This window comes from Cololabis saira, chromosome 24 (assembly GCF_033807715.1).
Source record: "Cololabis saira isolate AMF1-May2022 chromosome 24, fColSai1.1, whole genome shotgun sequence".
In the NCBI taxonomy this organism is placed as follows: Eukaryota; Metazoa; Chordata; class Actinopteri; order Beloniformes; family Belonidae; genus Cololabis; species Cololabis saira.
In genome coordinates, this window is record NC_084610.1 from 19,989,375 (window position 1) to 20,012,212 (window position 22,838).

At 44.5% G+C, this 22,838-nt stretch overlaps 1 protein-coding gene across 2 annotated transcripts in view; it reads right to left on the reverse strand.

Annotated features, from left to right (window-relative positions):
- The window catches only part of LOC133425228 (uncharacterized), a 37,121-nt gene that overhangs the window by 7,979 nt on the left and 6,304 nt on the right, over positions 1 to 22,838 (reverse strand). For both annotated transcript variants that reach the window (XM_061715962.1, XM_061715961.1), the window contains exons 5-10: positions 22,564 to 22,827; positions 15,177 to 15,584; positions 13,753 to 14,199; positions 12,386 to 12,814; positions 4,802 to 5,236; positions 3,987 to 4,418 (exon numbers count right to left, since the gene is read on the reverse strand). In XM_061715962.1, the coding sequence (XP_061571946.1) occupies positions 3,987 to 4,418; positions 4,802 to 5,236; positions 12,386 to 12,814; positions 13,753 to 14,199; positions 15,177 to 15,584; positions 22,564 to 22,827 (2,415 nt within the window). The remainder of the gene's footprint in view (positions 1 to 3,986; positions 4,419 to 4,801; positions 5,237 to 12,385; positions 12,815 to 13,752; positions 14,200 to 15,176; positions 15,585 to 22,563; positions 22,828 to 22,838) is intronic.

Genomic DNA, 22,838 nt, shown 5'->3' on the forward strand with positions numbered 1-22,838 from the left:
GGCGAGTATTGAAGTTCCCATGAAGAGGCGCCTCAGGCCTGAACAGATCCATTTATTTATCATGTGCACACCTCACCCATGGTGGACGGGTTTGTGTTGCCCAAATGATCCTGGGAACTACGTTATTGGGTCATTACAATCCTGGTAGGGCCTCTCATGGCAACGGGTCCTAGGTGGCGGGCCAGACTAAGAGCGGTTCACAAGCTCTTCAAGAATAGTAGACCAACAAGGACCGTTAGGTCACCTGGATTTGGCGTTACGGGGCTCCAAGGCTAGCGCCTGGTGGCCGGGTCTTTGCCTACAAGACCTGACCGGGCTCAGACCGAAACAGCGACACCGGCCCATCTTCAAGAACGCTCACCACCCACAGGAAGGTCCACGAGTTACCCAAACCTTTGGTAGCAGTTGTGGCAGGGTGGCCCGATAACACGATCCCTGGACCAGAACTCTGGCAATAGGGACATGGACTGTCAGCTCGGTGTGAGGAAGGACCCGGAGCCTGTGGCGGAGGTTTAGAGGTACCAGCTACAGATAGTTGGGCTCACCTCTACGGTGAACGAGAGGGTGGCCTCCTTGCACCTTCGGGTCAAGGATTGGTCTCTTGGTGCTGTTTGTGCCTACGGGCCAAACACCAGTACCCGGCCTTCTGGGAGTCCCTGGGAGGGGTACTTGATATTGCTTCGACTGGGGACTCCATTGTTCTACTCGGGGACTTCAACCTGCATGCATGGGGGGGGGGGCACTAGCGGAACATATCAGAGTCGGGCGGGGGGGCGGGGCAGCCACCTGAAGCCCCGCTATTTGACACACAACCCAAAGCGTTTGATTGTATTTAACAGCACCACAGATAGTGGAAACCCACTTCAAATAATGATAGAACATGACAAAGTCCATCAAACCACAAGAACAACAAAAACATAGCCTAATAAAACCTAATGAAACCAATACTTTTCAGACACAAATTCAATGCATTTGTAGGAGTTCAGCACCACGGATAGTCTCCAGATCTCTCTGAAATCACCATCTGATCCACTTCAACTGATGACAGTAGTGTAGTAAAATTGGCACCAGGGCCGGATTTAGCGAGGCCCACTAAGGTGGGCAGACTGAAATGTAGGGTGGGTGATGAAAAAATTTTGGGGGGTCAAACCCCCGAAATGCATAGAAAACTATGCTGTCATCATATCAGTTCATTTATCTTCTCCACAGTATGCTAACCCAACTGCCCTTCCTGACACTACCCTCTGCATTTACCCGGGCTTGGGACCGGTGTTCTGCCAATCCTTGCTCCCTGCCGAGAAATGCTGGTACTTTGGGGTTCTGCGCATGCGCACAATCGATTTTCAAAGTTTGATTGCCCCGCCAATCATTTCTTGCACGATGTAAAATGGATAATATGGGATGAGTATTTGATCCATCAAAATTACATTATTATACATTATTACATTACCCATGACATGAATTGCATTACACATTGTGAACATTATACGATAAAGAAAAAAAAAACAATTCTATCGCTTTATTTGATATTCATTCAGTCATTGGACTTTATTTAACCAGGCAGGTCATTAAGATCCCATTCTTATTTACAATAACGGCCTGGCAAGAGACAAGGAAGTGGGCTAGGGAGTAAAATACAGAAAAAAAAAACAAAACACAAAAATTGTAGCTCTGCAAAGGTAGAAAACCATTAGGTAGCATTTTTGGCAAAGCAGCAAAAAATGGCAGAACACCGGCACAAATAGGACACTGGCTTGTGCTCTGTTGAGGCTGCATTTATTTTATGGTTTTTGCTTTATTTTTTGTTTGCTTTTTTTTTTTTTTTTTTAATCAATCAATCGTAGCCTGCGGCGTAGGCTCTGCAATGATTTAAAGGTCCCGCGGCAGGCTGGCGGCTCCAGAGCATGCACGGCATGGACCGGGAGAGGGCGGAGCGCTGCGGTGCCGTGCAGGCTCTGGAGCCACGGCTACGCCGTAGGGTACGGCGTAGCCTACGGCGTAGCGTACGCGGCGACGCGCACCATTCTGCGTTGTGTAACGTGGAACCATAAATCAGCCTTCAGTGTGTGCTGTTCTGAACACCGGGTCCCTCCGCCGCGACACAACTTTTGCGGTATGCGTTCATTGTTGCGTTTAAAAATGATGCGCAGTGCCCACCCAATCAGAAACGGTACAGATATTCTGTGATATTTTTTTATATTAATAAAAAAATAAAATTATAAAAAAATAAAGGATCCCCAAAACTTTGATTGGGTGGGCCGGATGCACGTTTGGGTGGACACAGCCCACCCATGCCCCCCCCTAGAACCGGCCTCGATTGGCACGGCGGCCCATAAATTCACATACAAGTTCAAATTCAATTTGAAGTATTGTGGCCTACTCACCACTACTTGAAGGTACTCGGTGATCTTTGCGCTCGGCGAACTCGCCCGGGGGCCCGGGAATGAATCGCTGCTAAAAACAGGTTCATCTTCCACAGGAGGAGGATTAGGGCCAACAAAATATGTGTCTAGCTTGGGCAATTTGGCTATTTCTTGCTCCCTTTTTTCTTTTTCTTTGCTTATTATTGCTCCACTTTTGTGTTTCTAACTCCCGCTCATGTTTCGGCTGTAGGATTACTGTGCTCTGTTGACAAGTGATAGATGAGGACGTATGACGTTGATAGACGGCTGTTGATGATGCACGATTTTACCCAAAATACATTTGGAGATTCACTTGCAATTTTTGTTTTAATGTTAACTGTGAGTGTGAAAATCTCAGCACAAAATATTATACAATGCTTTATACGTAATATGAACCAAGTGGTGCAAAAAAGTACCGCCCCCCCCAGTGCCCTCTGAAGCCCCGCCCGTGGGGGGGACGACAGTGATACCTGGAGGGGCTTGATTGGGAGGAACAGCCTCCGTGATCCGAACCCGAGGGGTGCTCTGCTATTGGACTTCAGTGCTAGTCAGTTTGTCCATAAACTCCATGTTTGAGCATAAGGGTGTCCATCGGTGCACGTGGCACCAGGACAGCCTAGGCCGGAGGTCCATGATGGACTTTGTTGTCGTCTCCTCTGATTTTCAGCCATATGTCTTGAACACTCGGGGAAAGGGAGGAGCAGAGCCGGATGAAGCCAGTCATCCGGCAGATCAAGATCAGATCAAGAAATATTTGTTTCGATGTCTCACTATGGAATATTGAAAATCCCGTTTGCCAGACTGTTTATCTCAAGCAACCACCAAGCGGGTATGTTCAAGTCTGAAGCAGTTCGAGCAGACCTGGTGTGCGTATTTATTCGATATCTTGTTACCACAAAACCCAGATAGGAGCCCCTGAGTCCCCGTCTCCCCTGGTTTGAGGGAGAGTGGTGTCCATTTTTGTCAACTGGTGTGTTGAAAAAAAAAGTGAATTAGCTGGAATGCTAAAACACGAAGGCGGTTTAGCTGATGCGCTAAACCGTGGAAATACGGAAGGCGAAACATACAGTACACCGCAGTCTATGTTGAGGACTGAAAAGTACTTAGCGCCCGGCGATGGATAACTTTTAAAAAGGCTCCTGTCTGTGCACAGTAAAGCTAACAAGCCAATATTAAGAGTTGAGATATGTTCAGAAATTAGAAGAGATTTTTTAATGACGTTGCAACGTAGCGGAAGCTACTTATAGTATGGTGTCACGTCATCGTGATCACCAGGCAATCAGGATTGGTGTAATGAGATAAATGCTTCTGAGGATGCGCGAGGGGCGTATCTCCCATAGTGAGACATTGAAATGAATGCTATGAATGGAATAATCAATTCAGGTTAAGATTGAATGATTCACATTCAGATGTAAATGATTCAAATTCACTTCCTACTGGCACAACATTTATCCCATGTAAAAAGGTATATCTAAAAATTGTTCAAGGAAAGCAGAATAATTAAGAACTTAAGTCCCATATTTTTTTGCTTCCCGACAATAGATTTACTTTTTAAAATTTTCTTGTGAAGTAGAAATACTTTACCTGAGTTTTGAGATATACGGCAGACACTGTAGAAAACTCCTGACTTCACCGTCTTCATGTGAGCAGCCTGTCAGCTTCACTGGTTTCTTCTCTGATTGGAGTTTCAACACTTCCAGGAGGATGGAGGTCTTTCTCTCTGAGAGGTTTATGATCCAGACTGCAGGAGCTGACTGGAAAACTGACCGTAATGATGGAAAAACTCTGAATCCTGTTTTAGTTTCCTTCACGTGGATGTACAGATCCAGCAGGAGATCACAGCGATGTTTCCCATCTACATATCTTTTATTACAAGGGAATGTTTCATATCTGCACACTGATGATAACTGCTGCAGGATCTTCTCTCCTGTCTGCTGTTCTCTCTCTGCTGCTGCACAGAACAGATTCCCCAAAAACTTGATTCCTTCATGATGATCTGACCTCCAACCATCCAAACTGGAATAAGAAAGAAACATTTAGTGCTGATTTGACCTCAGATGCATAAATACAACCAACACTACTGATGGACTCCATCTTTACATGTGTGTCATGTTTGTGATGAAATGACATGTGAACACATCTTTCATCAGAGCAGATGAACATTGTTTTCAGACTGTTACAGACTCCCAACTCAGACAATAATCCTGTCAGACATCACTGAAAACTCAACTGTAACTGTCACTTTACTGACTACATGAAACACGATCTTTGTGGTGAAACTGAAGACAAATCTGAATGTAGAATAGGAGAGTGCCTTATTTTTTTTTCCAAACACAGGCCTGCATGAAACATATTCAAACACATTATGTCATGTAATTATTCAAGTAGAATCAGTTTACCTGAGCTGTGAGATATACGGCAGACACTGTAGAAAACTCCTCACTTCACCTTCTTCATGTGAGCAGCCTGTCAGCTCCACTGGTTTCTTCTCTGATTGGAGTTTCAACGCTTCCAGGAGGATGGAGGTCTTTCTCTTTGAGAGGTCTATGATCCAGACTGCAGGAGCTGACTGGAAAACTGACCGTAATGATGGAAGAACTCTGAATCCTGTTTGGGTTTCACAGTCCTTCATGTGGGTGTACAGATCCAGCAGGACATCACACTGTTGTTCCTCATGCACGTATCCTTCAAAAGGGAATGTTTCATATCTGCACACTGATGATAACTGCTGCAGGATCTTCTCTCCTGTCTGCTGTTCTCTCTCTGCTGCTGCACAGAACAGATTCCCCAAAAACCTGATTCTGTCATGAAGATCTGACCCGTCAGAATCCAAACTGGAACAAGAAGGAAACATTTAGTGCTGATTTGACCTCTTAATAATATATCAGTCACAAACTAGCAGCTATTTAAAATGAGTAGGATGTAGGAAACTGAGAGAAACAATGCCATTATTGTTTTATTGGTAAGTGAACATTGACTTCAGAAATGGGCTGCAGGGGGGTCACCGTGCAGCTGGATGCTGCTGAGCATCAACGGGCCTATTGAAGAGTTTCCATACCAATCAGTCTGGGAGCTGTTTTACCAAAAACCCAGAAAAATCCAATGTTCGAAGCCAGGTACTCCTTAATGGAATTAGTTTCACATTCAGCCTTGAAAAGGACATTTTAATCGGCCTTTCAACAAATAGTTTGTAACAGTAAAATCTGGAGTCGAGTGTCATTTCTTTACGCTGCAACAACTCCCTGGAGTGCCTGCTCCCGCTGCTGAAAAAAGCCAGAGAGGAAACACTGAACCACGTGATGAAAGTCACGTCAACAAACAGCAAACAATAATCACACGTCCACTTAAGAAATTGTAGCACTTTGAGCAGCATAAAAAGCAGTCGCTGAGAGACTGATGTTGGGCTAGATTGTCCCCGACACATTTTTCCCTGAAAGGGGACTTATTATGGCATCTAATACCTATTTCAAACAGGCCTTGAACGTCTTAAATACAAGCTCTTGATTTTTTTGCTAAATAAATTAGAAATTCAGCCTTTGAGCCATGTCTTTATCTTCCCAGTCTCTAACCTCATTATCTATGCAGGATTCTGAGTGGGTGGGGCTATGATAATGAGGCTCTGTGCTGATTGGCTGCCTGACCGGGGGGTGCACGGGCGGGCGCGGCGGCGGGGTGGCACCATTCCCAGGTGTCTATGTCTTATGTTGTCAGTATGAATGGGGGGATGTTGGACCGTTTCCCCCTCCGTCTGGGGGCTCCGGCGGCGCCGGGGGCGCCCGTGGAGGTACGGTGGGGCCCTGGCCCGGCTAGGAGGGCCGGCCCCCGTCCACTGGATGGCCGGTGGGGGGACGCGGGTGTCTTATCAGGGCCGGCTTTGCTGGTCCTGCCTCCTGGCTTCGGCCTCCGCTCCCCCTCCTTCCCCCCCTACACGATTCATACGCACATAGGCGAGGGGCGGGGGGTCCGGGTCGTGGGGGGCATTGTCCCGCGTGGCCCGGCACTCCCCGCCTCACGGTTTTAACAGCAAAGTAGACACTGCACATTCAACACTTAATAAATACATTTGACAATGACACGTAGTTCGGGAGGGGGGGGGGTCGGTGTCAAATTGATACTTGGCCCTCCCCCTCCCTGTTTTTATGGCATTAATCACATGCACTCAACACCAGGGGCGGGAGGGGGTCCCACATCACCCGCGTTCCCTCGACGGCCTGGGATGGGTGGGTCGGGATACCCGGGCCTGGCGGGGCTCGCCGTGCAGCCTCGGGTGCCTTCTTGCGGTGCTGGACCCCCCCGGGGAGGGGGAAACGGTGCGTGATTGTGTGTCTGTGTCGGTGAGAATGCGGTGTGGAAGGGTCCTGCCATGGAGGATTTGAGCCTCCATTGGCAGAACAACAAAACTTAATAATTTATCAATATTATGCAGGCGGTGGGTTTCCTCCCTCCTACTTCTCCCCTCTGTGGGGTTGCTGGTGGCCTGGGTTCCGGGTTCTTCCGTGTCGGCCTCTGGTCTCGTGGGTGGCGGGGTTGCTCCCCCCCTATAGATACACTTCAAGATTTGGGTCGATTGCTGTTCATGTTTTGGTTGGCTCCGTGCCGGTTTCGTGTTTTGTTTGTGGTTTTTTTGTTGCAGATTTCCAGTGCCTGACGTGTGCTTCCGTGTGTTCCTGCTTCCTGGATTGGCAGTGGATGTCGTCACCCCCACCACCCCCCCACCCCACAAAAAAAAAAAAAAAAAAAAAAAACACTGGGTTTGTATATGTATATTTATGTATGTGTACGCATATGTATATATATGTATATATATTAAATATAGTAATAATGCACATATATACCCCTTTGGTTTCTACCGTCATGGTATCAATCATTAATATGTGTGCAGACAAGGTAGGGGAAAAAAAAAAAAAAACAGGCCTTGAACGTCTTAAATACAAGCTCTTGATTTTTTTGCTAAATAAATTAGAAATTCAGCCTTTGAGCCATGTCTTTATCTTCCCAGTCTCTAACCTCATTATCTATGCAGGATTCTGAGTGGGTGGTGCTATGATAATGAGGCTCTGTGCTGATTGGCTGCCTGAATGACGTGATACACCGCTACGAAAAAATGGTGTAAGCTCTGGCCGGCGGAGTTAGTTGTGGGCAGTGGGCAGTGGGTAGTTACTCAAAAAAAGTAATCCATTACATATTACTAGTTACTTTAAAAAAAAGTAATCCCTTACACTACTTAGTTACTGGTTGCTGAAAGTAACTAGTTACATTACTAGTTACATTACTTTTGGATTACTCCGCAATATCACCTGAGCTGCACCATAACTCGATTGCCAATGAACAACATGTACAGGACTGTCTCAGAAAATTAGAATATTGTGATTTTCTGTAATGCAATTACAAAAACAAAAATGTCATACATTCTGGATTAATTACAAATCAACTGAAATAGTGCAAGCCTTTTATTATTTTAATATTGCTGACCATGGTTTACAACTTAAGAAAACTCAAATATCATATCTCAAAAAATTTGAATATTCTGGGAATCTTAATCTTAAACTGTAAGCCAAAATCAGTAATATTAAAATAATAAAAGGCTTGCAATATTTCAGTTGATTTGTAATGAATCCAGAATGTATGACATTTTTTTTTTTTTTTTTTTTTTTTTTTAAATTGCATAACAGAAAATAAAGAACTTTATCACAATATTCTAATTTTCTGAGACAGTCCTGTAGTTGGAACTTTATTACTGCAGTGCCCAGATCAGCCATAGACATCATATAGAACTATATTCTGTGTAGAACTATATTCTGTGTTGTGATGTCTATGAGATCAGCACCAGAAGTCCCGTAAAATCCCGTAAAATCCCGTAAGATCACGTTAGAGGCTGATTTATGGTTCTGCGTTACACCAACGCAGAACTTACGGCGTAGGGTACGCGGCGACGCGCACCGTACGGTGTGTGTCGCCGCGTACCCTACGCCGTAGGCACTGCGTCGATTTAACGCGGAACCATAAATCAGCCTCAAGTCAGACAAGTGTTGCAGCGCAACGCGTGAAGACGCATGAAAGGCAAGTTTGATTTTCTTTTCTGTTCTCCCGTTCTACATGTAGTTGAAAAGCTTAAAGTAACTAAAGTAACGTATTTTTTCTTGTCTTAGAGTAACTATAACCGGATTACCCAAATTACAACTGTAACGCGTTACATTACTGCGTTACTGGCGAATGTAATCTCGTTACAGTAACGCGTTACTTTGTAACGCGTTACACCCAACACTAGTTGTGGGCGTGGTTTCACGCATCGGAGGCCAACCTTTGTAAATCGCATTTTGGTTACGTAACGACGGGAGCAGAATCTGAACGGCTCGTAGAAGCCACATCACACTGGATGGCTCATCCGGGCGGCTGTACAGACACTGCAGAATTTGGTTGCTTTCTTCCTTCTCTGAGTTGGCAGGCTGAGGGGAGACCACTTTATATATGTTAAAGCAAGAAAAAAAACTGTTTTTCATAATAGGACCCCTTTAAGAAGCCTATTTTCTCTTTGTGGGTTCTTTTCTCCAATTGTGAGCAGAAAGCTAATGTGTGTCCTCCTCCACAGCAAAGACATGTCCTCCTTGAAGTTGTTCTTTCCATTTAGTTGCAGGTAGAGTTTTTCTTTCCACAGGAGCCGCGGTGGTGGCCAAGTTTGTTCCTTTAATTGCAAAAACGAGGCTGTGGTTTGGATTTGTTTATAATTTTATTGCTTGTCACCGAGTGAGAATCATGGATATTTCCAAACACTGGTTCATACAAGATTTTCACTTGTTTCTCAACAAAATTGGTGATGTCACTGAATGTTGCTCTCAGATTGAGTTTCTCCTGCAGTTCATAACCTACAATCCTCCACTTATCTCTGAATTTATAACCCAATTTCCTCATAAAGGTAAGCATATGGGTAGCGATCTAGCCCATGCAAGTATACCACCCCTTCCATGGCGTTAGAGCAGGCTCTAACCCTACGTTCACACTGAAAACATCAAAAATCTCCCGACGCCAGCATCTCGCTGTTTGGAGCGTTCACACTGAAAGCGGCATGTACTGTCGACGCCTGCAGTGGGCGGGGCTAAAGCTGCAGTGGGCCGGGCTAAAGCTGCGCTGCAGAAGTGGAAGGAACAGTGGGAACAGCCTACACATATAGCGTACACATCTTCAGTTTCCTATTTCACCATAGATCACACTTTGGGACGCCTTCTTTATATTTTAGCGTTATTTCCGCGTAGATAAGAGTGAGTTTGATGCTCCTCAACAAGTTTGGTCCTCGGATCAACATCAACCGCCAGAGCCCACTCCCGGTGAACCACAAATCCGCCTAGGCTGATTTATGGTTCCGCGTCACACCAACGCAGAACCGACAGCGTAGGGTACGCGGCGACACACACCGTACTGCGACCCTACACCGTCGATTTAACGCAGAACCATAATTCAGGAGAAGCTGCAGTCTGTCTGCGGTGATCAGTGTGACACAGGGTCGGAGCGGATTTGGTCATGATGTTTAACCTGTGTTTTGTGATTAATAAGCACGGTTTTTAATTATTTTTCATTGGATCTATGTAGCAAATAAAATCGTTGGGACCATCCAGCTCCTCACCCATCAGATACGTGTTTCACGTGATCAGTTCAGGTAAAAATGGCAGTCAAATCAGCAAAAATGTCATTTTGCTGGATGAAATATATTAATTCCTGATAAAATAAGTTTGTTAGTGCACAGCTCTGCTCCTGTACGCATGTGAATCAGTGTACGTTTGTGTCTACATGAAAGTACAATCTGCATTGAGGCTTCTCGCTTTGGGAATCCCGGTCTGTGATTGGACGCTGCCTCGGCGTCACCGCTGCTCATTTGCATAAAGTTCAGATTTTTCAACTTCAAATTGACGCGCCGTTCCCGCCGCCCCCGCCGCTTCTCGACACGTGTTTTCATAGACAATGAATGGCAGCCGGCTGCTTATGACGCCCGTGACGCTTTCAGTGTGAACGCAGGGTAAGGAAAAGGCTGTAGTCCTGAAGACTTTTTATATCTTCCGTGTTAATAGGAGGCCATGAGAGACCTTTTCATAATGCAGAGGCAAATTTCTGCTCTTTTCCAAAATGCTCCCGTAGTAGCTTTAGTTTTAACATAGCCACTGTCTGGGTTAAGGTGCTGGGAGCTTCTCACCAGTCCCTTTAGGGTTACCCTTAGGGTACTGCTCCACAAAGCACAGTCCATCACTGCAGTTCTCAGTATTTCTCTCCCCACCCTTCTCGTAAGCTTTCACAAATGCAAGACACTTTAATGGGCCTCCATCAAAAATTGGGATTTCTCTCCTTGGTAACGACGAGAGGTATTGCTGTTGAATTAAGAGTGTAGTTATTTCATTTTGCTTTCTCGTCATTCCGAGCATACTGTTTTGATTCCCATTTCTTGACTCAAATCCTGCAATCAAGCTGAATCCATATTGATATGCAATCGCCAGAACGTACACTCTGGGGGAGCGCAAAAGTTTGGAAGGTGGAAGAGACGGAGGCGGGGAGGTGTTTGGCAACGGCTGAGGAAACTGCGGCTCAACCGGGCTCCGCTGCCCTCGATCTGGCGAATGTCCAGTCTCTCAGGAATAAAATGGACAAACTCCAGGAAAATGTCACCTTCCAGAAGGATTTTAAAGACTGCTGTTTGATGGCGCTTACAGAGACCAGGGGCCTCATGTACAAAGAGTTAATAAAAAAAACGTGCCTACGGCCCTTTCTACACTCACGGTCAGATGTAAAAAAAAAAGTGACTTGAATGTGAAAAAGTTGCGGTCCCTCACGCACACATCAAGTCTGGCGTACGCACTTTTTCAGAGGTTTTTGTCTGTTAGCAAAGCTCACTTGTGATGCAGTGAAGTCCAGAATATGAGGAAACATGACGTCTATAATACCTTCACGGCCACATGTGAAGGACACGACATTCCCCACATCACCAGATAATTTACAGATGAGTGGAATTTCAACAATTTCAAGATTTACCACATGGTCTGAACTTACAAAGGTCGGTGAAAGACAACGTAACCTGTAAATCACAATGGCAGCCTTGGCTCTGTTGGAGGACATTGCTAATGGCAGGATCGGGAGGGAGCGAGTCTTCGGGGACCACACTGATTTACTGTCCCAGATGATGACTGGCTGTTCAGCCGTTTCAGAGTTCCAAGAGCTATCCTGTTGGAACTTTGTGCTGGGTTGGGTATCAGTTTGGAGAGGTGCATAGGGAGGAGCCACACACTACCTGTTGCCCTGCAAGTGATGAGCACACTTGGTTTACTGGCAACCGGATCTTTCCAAAGGGAGTTGGGAGACCGGTCAGCCGACTCGTCCCACTAGTGCAACTAGTGCAGCCGTCTCACAGCTAGAAGGTCCTGGGTTCAATTCCCGCTGGGGACGCTGTGTGTTAAGTTTCCCCATGACTTCAGCAAAAAGGCCTTTCTGTGTGGAGTTTGCATGTTCTCCCCATGTTCCCTTGGGTAGCTTATGTGAGCTACCCTCACAAAAACATGCACACAGTCCTGGGCTACACATGCCCCCTCTGGCCAACCGGGGCGCCAGATGGGGTGGGGAGGATCTGGCTGGAATAACGTGATCCTTCCACGCGCTACGTCCGGCCGGAGAATCCCCAGCCTGTCTGGTGAAAAGAAGCAACCGGTTCGCTCCTCTGCTTAAGGAGGAGACTTGAGCCCAGTGTGGGCTCTGCCAGGGTTGGTAGAGGATGGCAATGCCCAGGACTGACTTAGGTAGCAGCACTGAGTGATAAAATGGGGAAGAAATCTGGATAAAAATATTGAAAAAAAAAGAAATTATGGGTGGATGACATCACATGTGTAAATTATGTAAATTATCACAAATGAAAACCCTGTAAATATTTAAGCTTTAACAACGATGTCAAGATTAATTAAACATAATCAAACACATTATTTCATGTAATTATTCAAGTAGACTCAGTTTACCTGAGCTGTGAGATATACGGAAGACACTGTAGAAAACTCCTCACTTCCCCATCTTCATGTGAGCAGCCTGTCAGCTCCACTGGTTTCTTCTCTGATTGGAGTTTCAACACTTCCAGGAGGATGGAGGTCTTTCTCTTTGAGAGGTCTATGATCCAGACTGCAGGAGCTGACTGAAAAACTGACTGGAATGATGGAAGAATTCTGAATCCTGTTTGAGTTTCACAGTCCTTCATGTGGGTGTACAGATCCAGCAGGACATCATACTGATCCTCGTTTCCTTCACTAAAAGGGAATGTTTCATATCTGCACACTGATGATAACTGCTGCAGGATCTTCTCTCCTGTCTGCTGTTCTCTCTCTGCTGCTGCACAGAACAGATTCCCCAAAAACCTGATTTCTTCATGAAGATTTGACTGGTCAGGATACAAACTGTAACAAGAAGTAAACATTTAGTGCTGATTTGACCCCAGATGCATAAATAAAACCAAGACTACTGGACTCCATCTTAACATGTGATTAAAAAAAAAAAATGTTTCCCAATCAAGTATCAAAATGAAATAAAAATATTCTTAAACACTGCTTTTAAATTGTGCAGTGTTTAAACAGAAATTTTTGAAGAGTCTAGTAAAATATAAAAACACCACGATGTTGTCCCTAATTTGTAATCTAAAATGATCCCACACCTTCCACGTCTTCTGTCGCTTCTTATTACTTTCGCTTTGCTGCATTTGCTCATTGTTTGCATAGCTGTTTTCGGTCTCAACATCTGTACAACAAAACTGTTCACACACGTTACGGAAAGCTCGCCGCCATCTTCCGTTTTATACAGGACACATACCTGTAAGCACGTTGTCACACTAAGAAGAATCCTTGCGAAACGTGAGCTTTAAATGTATCTTTTAATTAAACAAGGCTTTGAGGAAGAGGAAATTCCTCCATCATTTTTGTCATCGTGTTAATCAAAGTACTGGAGGAATCGTTGCAGCCCTGATGGACTATAACCTGGTGCAGGATGCTGCAGCAGCACTGAGGTCTCACACCAAAGTGAACTGAACTGATGAGTCTAAACTGGATGGAGAAGTGACCGGAAATGTGCACGATTGTGTCTGTGAGAGTCCTGTGATGGATTTAGGTCAGTCAGAGTGTAAACCCCCCTCTTCCAACTGCACCATCTGCAGACTTTTACAAGATAAAACAACATAGAAAAGTGCACATTTATAGATGTTGACCTTAGGTGGATAAAGTGATGTAACACTGATCACAAATGAAAATCCTGCATATATTTAACTTTTTACAACACTGTCAATATTTATGGTGCTATTTCAACGACATTTTTTCATGTCATTATTCAAGTAGAATCAGTTTACCTGAGCTGTGAGATATACGGAAGACACTGTAGAAAACTCCTGACTTCACCGTCTTCATGTGAGCAGCCTCTCAGCTCCACTGGTTTCTTCTCTGATTGGAGTTTCAACACTTCCAGGAGGATGGAGGTCTTTCTCTCTGAGAGGTTTATGATCCAGACTGCAGGAGCTGACTGGAAAACTGTCCGTAATGATGGAAGAACTCTGAATCCTGTTTTAGTTTCATAGTCCTTCATGTGGGTGTAGAGATCCAGCGGCAAATCACAGTCAAGCATGTCATAACCACCAGCCTTGTATCCTGTACTAAAAATGAATGATCTATATCTGCACACTGATGATAACTGCTGCAGGATCTTCTCTCCTGTCTGCTGTTCTCTCTCTGCTGCTGCACAGAACAGATTCCCCAAAAACCTGATTCCTCCATGAAGATCTGAGCTCCAAGGATCCAAACTGGAACAAGAAGGAAACATTTAGTGCTGATTTGACCTCAGATGCATCAATACAACCAACACTACTGATGGACTCTTTACATGTGATAAAAAATTAAATAAAATTGTTTTCCACTTATTTTTCCCAAGTATCAAAATTAAAAATATATATACTTAAAGGGGACCTATTATGAAAAACATGTTTTTTCTTGTTTTAACATATATAAAGTGGTCTCCCCTCACCCTGCCAGCACAGAGAAGATGAAAAGCAACCGAATTCTGCAGGGTCTGTTCCCCCCCGCCCGGCTGAGCCTTCCAGTGTCATGTGACTTCTACGAGCCGTTCAGATTCTGCGCCTATGGTGACGTCACCATAGGCGCAATTTCCATAGGTCGGCCTCCGCTGCTGAAACCACGCCCACAACCAACTACACCGGCTGGAGCTTCAGCCATTGTTTAGAAGCGGTGGCTGTTTCCACAGCGAGGGGACAGTAAAAATTAGGTTTTGTATCAACACTTACCCTCATAAAAGGATCAGTGCCCACAGTACGGACCCGGCAACTTCACACGAGTCAGCGGTAAGTGACGTTATTTGTTTATCTTATTTATATATTCTCTACAAGTATGATCTTTGTATGGGCTAAGTATTTAGCTCAGCTCTGTTTGATGTGACGATAGTTCTGGAAAAGAAACTATCATTCGGTCTGTTAGTCTGATACTTATATGACCTGCGGCGGCGTTCGCCATCCAGAAGGTCAAACAAGTGATGCTTGGACATTTGGGGAAGTGGCCATGCAACAGCACAAGTGTCTTTTTGATAACCTAAGAATGTATCTTCTACATTTATCTTAAATATTTAAGTTTATTACCAACCAAAAATCTTGAAACTGTCACTCATCGGCCAGTTCTACCTCCGGAGGAGAGCGTGGCAAGAAAGGTTTAAAAACAACTGAATTAAAATTTGGTAATCAAATATAAAATAAAAAAACATTTAATTTACCTGAGCTCTGAGATCAAAGGAAGACATTGTAGGAGGTTCCTCATGTCCACGTCTTCTTGTGTCCAGCCTGTCAGCATCACTTGTTTCTTCTCTGGTTGGAGTTTCAGAACTTCCAGGAGGATGGAGGTCTTTCTCTTTGAGAGGTTTATGCTCCAGACTGCAGGACCTGACTGTAAAACTGGAAGTAGTGATGGAGGAACACTAGAGGATGTTGTAGTCATGTACTCGTAGAGATCCAGCAGGAAATCACAGCGCTTTTCTTGAAGAAGGCCCTCTCTGTATCTGCACACTGATGATAACTGCTGCAGGATCTTCTCTCCTGTCTGCTGTTCTCTCTCTGCTGCTGCACAGAACAAATTCCCCAAAATCCTGATTTCCTCCAAAGGTTTGGAGGACTGAAGCAAAACACTGAAACAGAAAAGAGCAGAAACTGCATAAACGTTACAGTCAATCAGCCCTACTTGTCCACTGAAAAGAACATTTCAAAGACAGGCGGGAAAACATTTCATTCTACACACATTTGTGTTTGAATGTAAATCTGTGTATCATTCGTTCTTTCCATTCGGAGTTATCGTTTTACAGACTGCCTTCAAGTTTTGTTTCGTGTATTTCCCCGGCGTAGAAATTAAGTACATATAAATATCAGGAAACTCGATTCGTGGCCAAATATTAACGTCCACGTTCTTCGGATCACAGTCAAGTCCAACTGCCTTTAATTTAAGCCGATAATCGGCTGTTATCCCGTCTTCTCCACTAGTGCAGCCACTTTTGCTGATGTTTTGCCACTCAGTGCCAGTAAGGGGGCTGGTCCAGTGGGGAAGTGACGTCAATGCAGACCCTCTATAACGGGAATTAAAGTGAGGACGAGGAGACGGGAGAAGAAGTGGAGATACAAACCCTAAATTCCATCGATGGTGATGGGGAACGTGAACTCACTGACTAACAAGGCCGACGAACTGGCTGCTCTGGTAAGAATCCAGAAGTTGTTCAGGGAATGTAGTCTGTTATGCTTCACGGAGACGTGGCTAACTGGCTGCGTCCCGACTGCTAACGTTGAGCTGACTGGCTTCAGTGTGGCTCGTTTGGACAGAGACACTAAACTTTCTGGCATAAAGAAAGGAGGTGGACTGGTGCTGTACCAGAGATGGGCACTCGAGTTTGCGACTCGGATTCGAGTCGCACTTAAGTCGTAGGACAGAGACTTCAGACTTGACTTGGACTTGTGCTAAAAAGACTTCAGACTCGTTTTTTGGGACTCGTGAACAATCTTTATTTTTTTAATTTTTTGGCCTATTAACATTGAGGAAACTTTTAAACGTCTGACGAGCTTAATGTCATTCCTTCCTTTTTGTCATGGTAACCATAGTAACCATATTACGCCTCGGGTGCGCACCTTACGCACTAGTACCTCAGATGACGGTAAAACTATGGCGACCGGCATACCTGCAGCTGCTGCTGTACCCTTTGTAATTACGTTTGGGTACAAAAAATTTTAAACAAGACAGCACCATCAACAAAAGAAGCGCTGAATGCAAGTTCTGCAGTGTCAAGATTAAGGATGCTGGTTCAACCACATCCAACTTCATCAGGCACCTGAAAACTCACCCGGATAGGTCAGTAACATTAGCGCACAGGACGGTTAGCATCGAGTATTTTTTTCTGCCTCGAGGAATTGTTTAATTTATCTATTTATTTATTTATTTTTTTTTTGTTTAATTTCACCAGCTCAAAACAGGTATTACGCCCGGACTACATTTAATGCGACACAACGCGCTGCCGCCGCGCACGTAAAGTTAGAAGAAAAAGATGGCGGGTATGTTTGGTTTTAGTAACATTCTCAGGCAATGAGTCTGCAATGGCCCAGACGGGAGACACATGTGGCTCAGTGCTTAACTTTTATTTTTAATCCACCCTATATTCTTCTGGTTGTTCTCCGATATGTTCCCCTAAAGCCTGAATTATGGTGCCTGAATTATGGAGCCTACGCCGTAGCCTACGGCGTAGGCTCTGCGTCGTTGTAACGCGGAACCATAAATCAGCCTTCACCCGGTACATACATAGGTTCCTCGAAACATCTGTTCCCGCTACAGTTTTAACTAAAAGAAAATGTGCTCCAATACAGCAGGTCTCATAATTTTATTTTGAACACTGCCAAAACTCTAACTTAAAACGTAACTAGAACTTAAAATTTGCTTGACACAAATTAAATTTAAATTTTAACACGTGGGAAAAACACCTAATCTTTTAAGTGATGTGTGTTATCAGGTGTAATGGCATTTTTAGGTTAGAAATAAGAATATTTCTTGGTAAGACCCTTAGTTATTTGAGTGAAGGCAGTGAATTTGGTCAACTGGTGTAAGTTCAGGGTTTTTAAATGCACAGCCATGAACCTACTGGATTAAATAATTTAGTCTTAGTGATGTCAATTAACATCTAACATCTTATGTATATTTATAATAGCTCTTTAACTTAACAAAAATGTTTTATCCGATTACTCGATTAATCGATGGAATTTTCAGTAGAATACTCGATTACTAAAATATTTGATAGCCCTACAATAGATTATCATTGTTAGAAACAACTAATCAGTACTGATACTGTTTGCTAATAGATAAAGAAGTGATGATAATAATACAGTAAATGCTTTGAATATCTCAGATATAGCTGTGCAGTATTCTTAGCAGACCGGATAGCATCAGATGATAGAATGCTCATTACAACCAGAAGAGACGTGAGTCTTATTTTTTAGATACTTCAGACTTGACTTGGACTCGTGACCAAAGACTTGAGACTTGACCAAGTCTCACCCCACAAAGACTTGAGACTTCACTTGGCCTCCTGACCAAAGATTTGAGACTTGACTTGGACTTGCAAAAAAAGACTTGTGAACATCTCTGTCCTGTACATACAACAGATGGTGCAATCCCAGACATGTTACAGTTAGGGAGACTGTATGCCGTAAGGCAGAGATCACTAACTGTCGGACCGCTGTCCGGGTCCGGACCCAGACGCCGTCCTCAGCGGACCCAGACCTGTAATCAATAAATTACCGAGGGATTCTACATTTTGACGGGGCACTTCTATTTTAACCAGGGCAGCTTTACTATTCTTTACGGCATTTGTTTAGCAGACCTTACAGACCAATTGCATATGAGTTAAGCCATCCCACATGATGCTGCTCAGCCAATCAGATCTGTGTAAGTAGCTTGACAGAGATGAGAGGCGCGTAACAGGTGGAAAGGTGGAGTGAGCCGGAGACAAGAAGAAAGACGGAGAGACGAGTAAGTGCGAGACAGGGAGACAAGTAATGGGGCTCTCTAAAGGCTGATTATGGTTCCGCGTTACACCAACGCAAAGCCTACGGCGTAGGATACGCGGCGACGCGCACCTTACGATGTCCGTTGCTGCGTACCCTACGCCATAGGCTCTGCATCGATTTAACGCGGAGCCATAATTCAGGCTTAAGAAGAGAAAAGTGGACAGTGAAAATAAAGCTTTCAACCCGGAATGGACAGATTCACCCTTGTTCAGTCTTCCCACTGGGACACAAAACCAGTGTGTCTCATACGTTCAGAGACTGTGGCGCTCATTAAAAATGCTAATGTGAAACACCACTGAGACAAAAAGTTTTTCATCAAACATATTCACTCAAGTCTGAACTGAAGTCACAGAAAATAAGCTGACCATCTTAAAACATCCTGCTAGGGCTGGGCGATATGGCCTTTTATTAATATCTCGATATTTTTAGGCCAGGTCACGATACACGATATATATCTCGATATTTTGCCTTAGCCTTGAATTAACACTTTGATGCTACAATCACACCACAATGATAATTCTATATCTACATTAAAACATTCTCGTTCATACTGCATTAATATATGCTCATTTTAAACTTTCATGCAAAAAGGGGGAATAAGTCAAATTTACCAAAACTGTATTTATTAAACAGTTACTAAGCAGTGAGTGGCACAAACATAAAAAGTGTCATTTCAAAATAGAAAGTGCACGTTGCATCGCTCTGATTCCCGGTCAAAGAACATCTGCTAAGAACATCTTCTGGTCCCGGTTTTACCTGGATGACCAGGTTTCACCTGGTTTTTACCTGGTTTTACCAGGATGAGCTGCTCTGAGCAGGAGGGCCATTAGAGCACCTTTATATTAAATTGTAGGTGCATGGACTGCAATGTTTCATCCTCTCCTCCTTTACTTTGCATCACTTTCACTTATTGTTAGAAATATTACGTCATATAGTCTTGTTTGACTTTGTTTCAATGATAGTGATTGATTTCATGTGGCCACATTTAAGCAACACTAGGTGAAGTTTCTCAGTTCTGAAAGAGAAAAGCCTGAATTATGGTTCCGCGTTAAATCAACGCAGAACCTACGGCGTAGGGTACGCGTCGATGCGCACTTACGCTGTAGGCTCTGCGTTGGTGTAACGCGGGACCATAAATCAGCCTAAAAGCTCGGCTGCGCGTGTCGCGCTCTCCACAGAGCCGTTCGCGTCGTGCGAGGAGAAAACATCCCCTCCCGTCTTTACTAAGCCGGTTAGCTTTGAAAAGAGTCCGCCGCGCGTAGCAACCGCGCAGATGAGCTCACGGCGCAAACAGGCCGAGTTTGGGAAAGTTAAAGTTAAAGTTAAAGCGGGGAAGTGAGCGGCGGTCCCGGACAGCAGCGCTGACACCAGCAGCTGGTCGGGGGCCAATGATAATGCACATACGACAGCACGTGACTGACATGTGTGACAGGGTGCGCTTGTTTTATGTCTCAGAGAAGGAGAGACGAGACGAGAGAGCGAGAAAAGTCTGTCATTTAACGCCCGCGGCTAAATGCAAAATGCCTGAAAATTTATACTCGAATATGCACGATAGAGTCATTTTGTACATCGCACAGAGTAGAAGCCGAGATACATCGGCTATCCTCGATATATCGCCCAGCCCTACATCCTGCCCATGTTTGGGTCCACATACAGCTGTGAGGCAGCTTTGTCCACAATGAACATAATTAAAACATCGTTCCAGGCTCACCAATGAGCACCTTCTCAAGTGTATGAGAACCTGACACCATCCAGCTCAGATTTGAAGTCCTGACAGGAGAAGTTAGAGCTCAGTTCTCTCACTGAACAACAGAAAGTGGGGGCATAAGATTATAAGAGGAGAAGAAAGAAAAACTGCAAAACTGTTCAATTGTTAAAAGGAACCCTGGCTATTAAGACATGTAGGTCTTAAAAGATAAATGTTGGTATCAATTATAACAATGTGATATAAAAAACCTTTTTGATGTCTTCGTTTTTATAAAATTTGAAAATATAATTTAACTCGTAGGTCGCCATTGTTGTTTACATTCTGGGTAGTGACGTCAGACGGTGGCTCCTGCTAACCCCCGTCCACTGTTTTGACACCCAGAAATAGATGAAAACACAGCTAAACAGGTGACGGCGCACCAGAAACACAGATCAAAACACAGCTAAACATTAAGGTGACGGTGCACCTACAAAAAAGTAAAAAAAAAAAAAAAGGACCGCACCATACAGCATGAACTACAAAAACACCATAAAACTCATATAGACTAACCGACCACACGTTTCAACTAGCAGATAGCCGATGCTACAATAAAAACCCCAGCCAGATCTGGCGTCATTAAATTAAATAAAGATGTTCTTGCCTATTTGAAGCGAAGTAGTCTGCGCCTCCCGTTTCGTCAAAGTCCCGGGCCAGTCCCCTCAGCCTCTGGTCTGTCATCACCCAGCACCGAAGCTGGTTTTAGGGGGGGGCAGGGGTGGGCTATGCCCACCCAAACGTGCATCTTGCCCACCGGCGTCTCCATCCCGGCGGCGAGAGCGGAGAGCGGATGGCGGTGCGCTGCAGGCTCTAAAGCCCCGGCTACGCCGTCTACGGCGTAGGCTACGCCGTAGGCTACGCCGTCTACGCCGTAGGCTACGCCGTCTACGCAGGAGCCTAATGCGCTGGTAAGATGCGCACGACATTGATCATTTTTGCAGATCTCCCGTGCATCACAGAACTTTGATCCAGTTTGCCTGAACCGAGACGTCTTATGGGCTCCCTCGTCAGCCTCCACGGCCGGGAGAGAGCTGCTCATCTATGTTTTAGATACCTGTCCCAGTTAAACTAACGCGGCTTATCTTCCCAGAGCCACCGCTCTACGTCATTGCCCCCAGAATGCATTGCGCAGGTAAAACATGGCGCCTCCCGCAGGTCAAAATATGTGATAAACATTGTAGATTTTTAAAGCTTTAAAGCTTGAGTACATTTTCTCTAACTGGACCTCTTAAAGTTTTAGTCGAATACCCCTGCCGTAAGGAGTTACTGGTAGTTAGTCTCTGACATGCCGAGGGTGTTCTCGGACGCCATTGTTATCTGTGTTTACATCTCGCCACGAGCCTCCCAGACGCAGCTTGTGACGTTATTCACTCTACAGCTCAAAACTCAATACACTGATGCTTTTTTTGCAATCTCTGGCAACTTCAACCTCATAACTCTGGATTCCACCCTGACAAATTCCTACCAATGTGTTGACTACCCAACTAGGAAAAACAAGACAATAAATCTAATCTTTCCCTGTGCACCGATGTTTTAACTTATCTTGATTCTTATCTTGGGGCCGTCCTTCTTGTTCTTTGTTCTTTTAGCCAGAGCACTGTTGTCACTTTATATTATCCTGTGTTGTTGAGTGTATGGTTTTAGATTGTATGAGGAGGCACTCACTTTGAACCAAATTTACCCAAGGGTACTATAAATAAATCTATCTATCTATCCATCTTCCCTCCCCTGACTGGGAAAGTCAGACCACAACCTCAATCGTCTTCAGGCAATATATAATTCAAAACAGAGGCTACTAGCTGCCACACTTATCTTCAGGAAGTGGCCACCAGAAGCATATGAGGCTTTGAGAGACTGTTTTAAGTGCACTGACTGGAGTGTGTACCAGAATGGAAAGGACTTAAAGGAGGTCACACAATGCACAACTGACCACCTAAACTTCATTGTTGTTCCTCCGAGAACTGTACACTGTACACTTGGATAACCAGCAATGTCAAGACCCTTCTCTCTTTTTTAAGGGTTTTTGCAGCCTTAGCCCCCCTCTCTTTTGGCCGAGGATTTTTTAACTTATAGGGAAGGGTATTATATAAACAAGGCCTTCTTTGAAGTGAACTTAACTATAGAATATTTCTTTTCCTTTTGATTCTCCTGCTGTTTAAAGTTGTTTATTGGTTTTATATCACTTCTCCTGTGTTGAACATTTTGAAACATTGCACACTGACAAAATGTTTTTTTAATCATTACAAAAATTTGAATAAAGTTGATTATTATTGACACGTGTGTGGAAAGGGTGTGTAAAAGTGAACATACTGAGTTTTACTCACCTGAGTGAGCTGATGTTTGGCAGAGCCGGAAAGAGAGACTCACAGAGACACTGGCAGACTGTAGCTTCTTCTTCCCCGTAGAGGCAGACTTTTACCTTTGCAGGCATCTTATTTATGACTTCCACAGCTCTTCCAAACAGCCGTCTTTCACCGTGGACTGGAAGGTGCAGCTGGTTTCTGTCGAGGCTCAGTAAGCGGGCGGGGTCCATCTGCCTGTCGCTTTGGAGGAAAATCTTCCACAGCTGCTGTGACAGTGGTTCACACCTTACATTCAA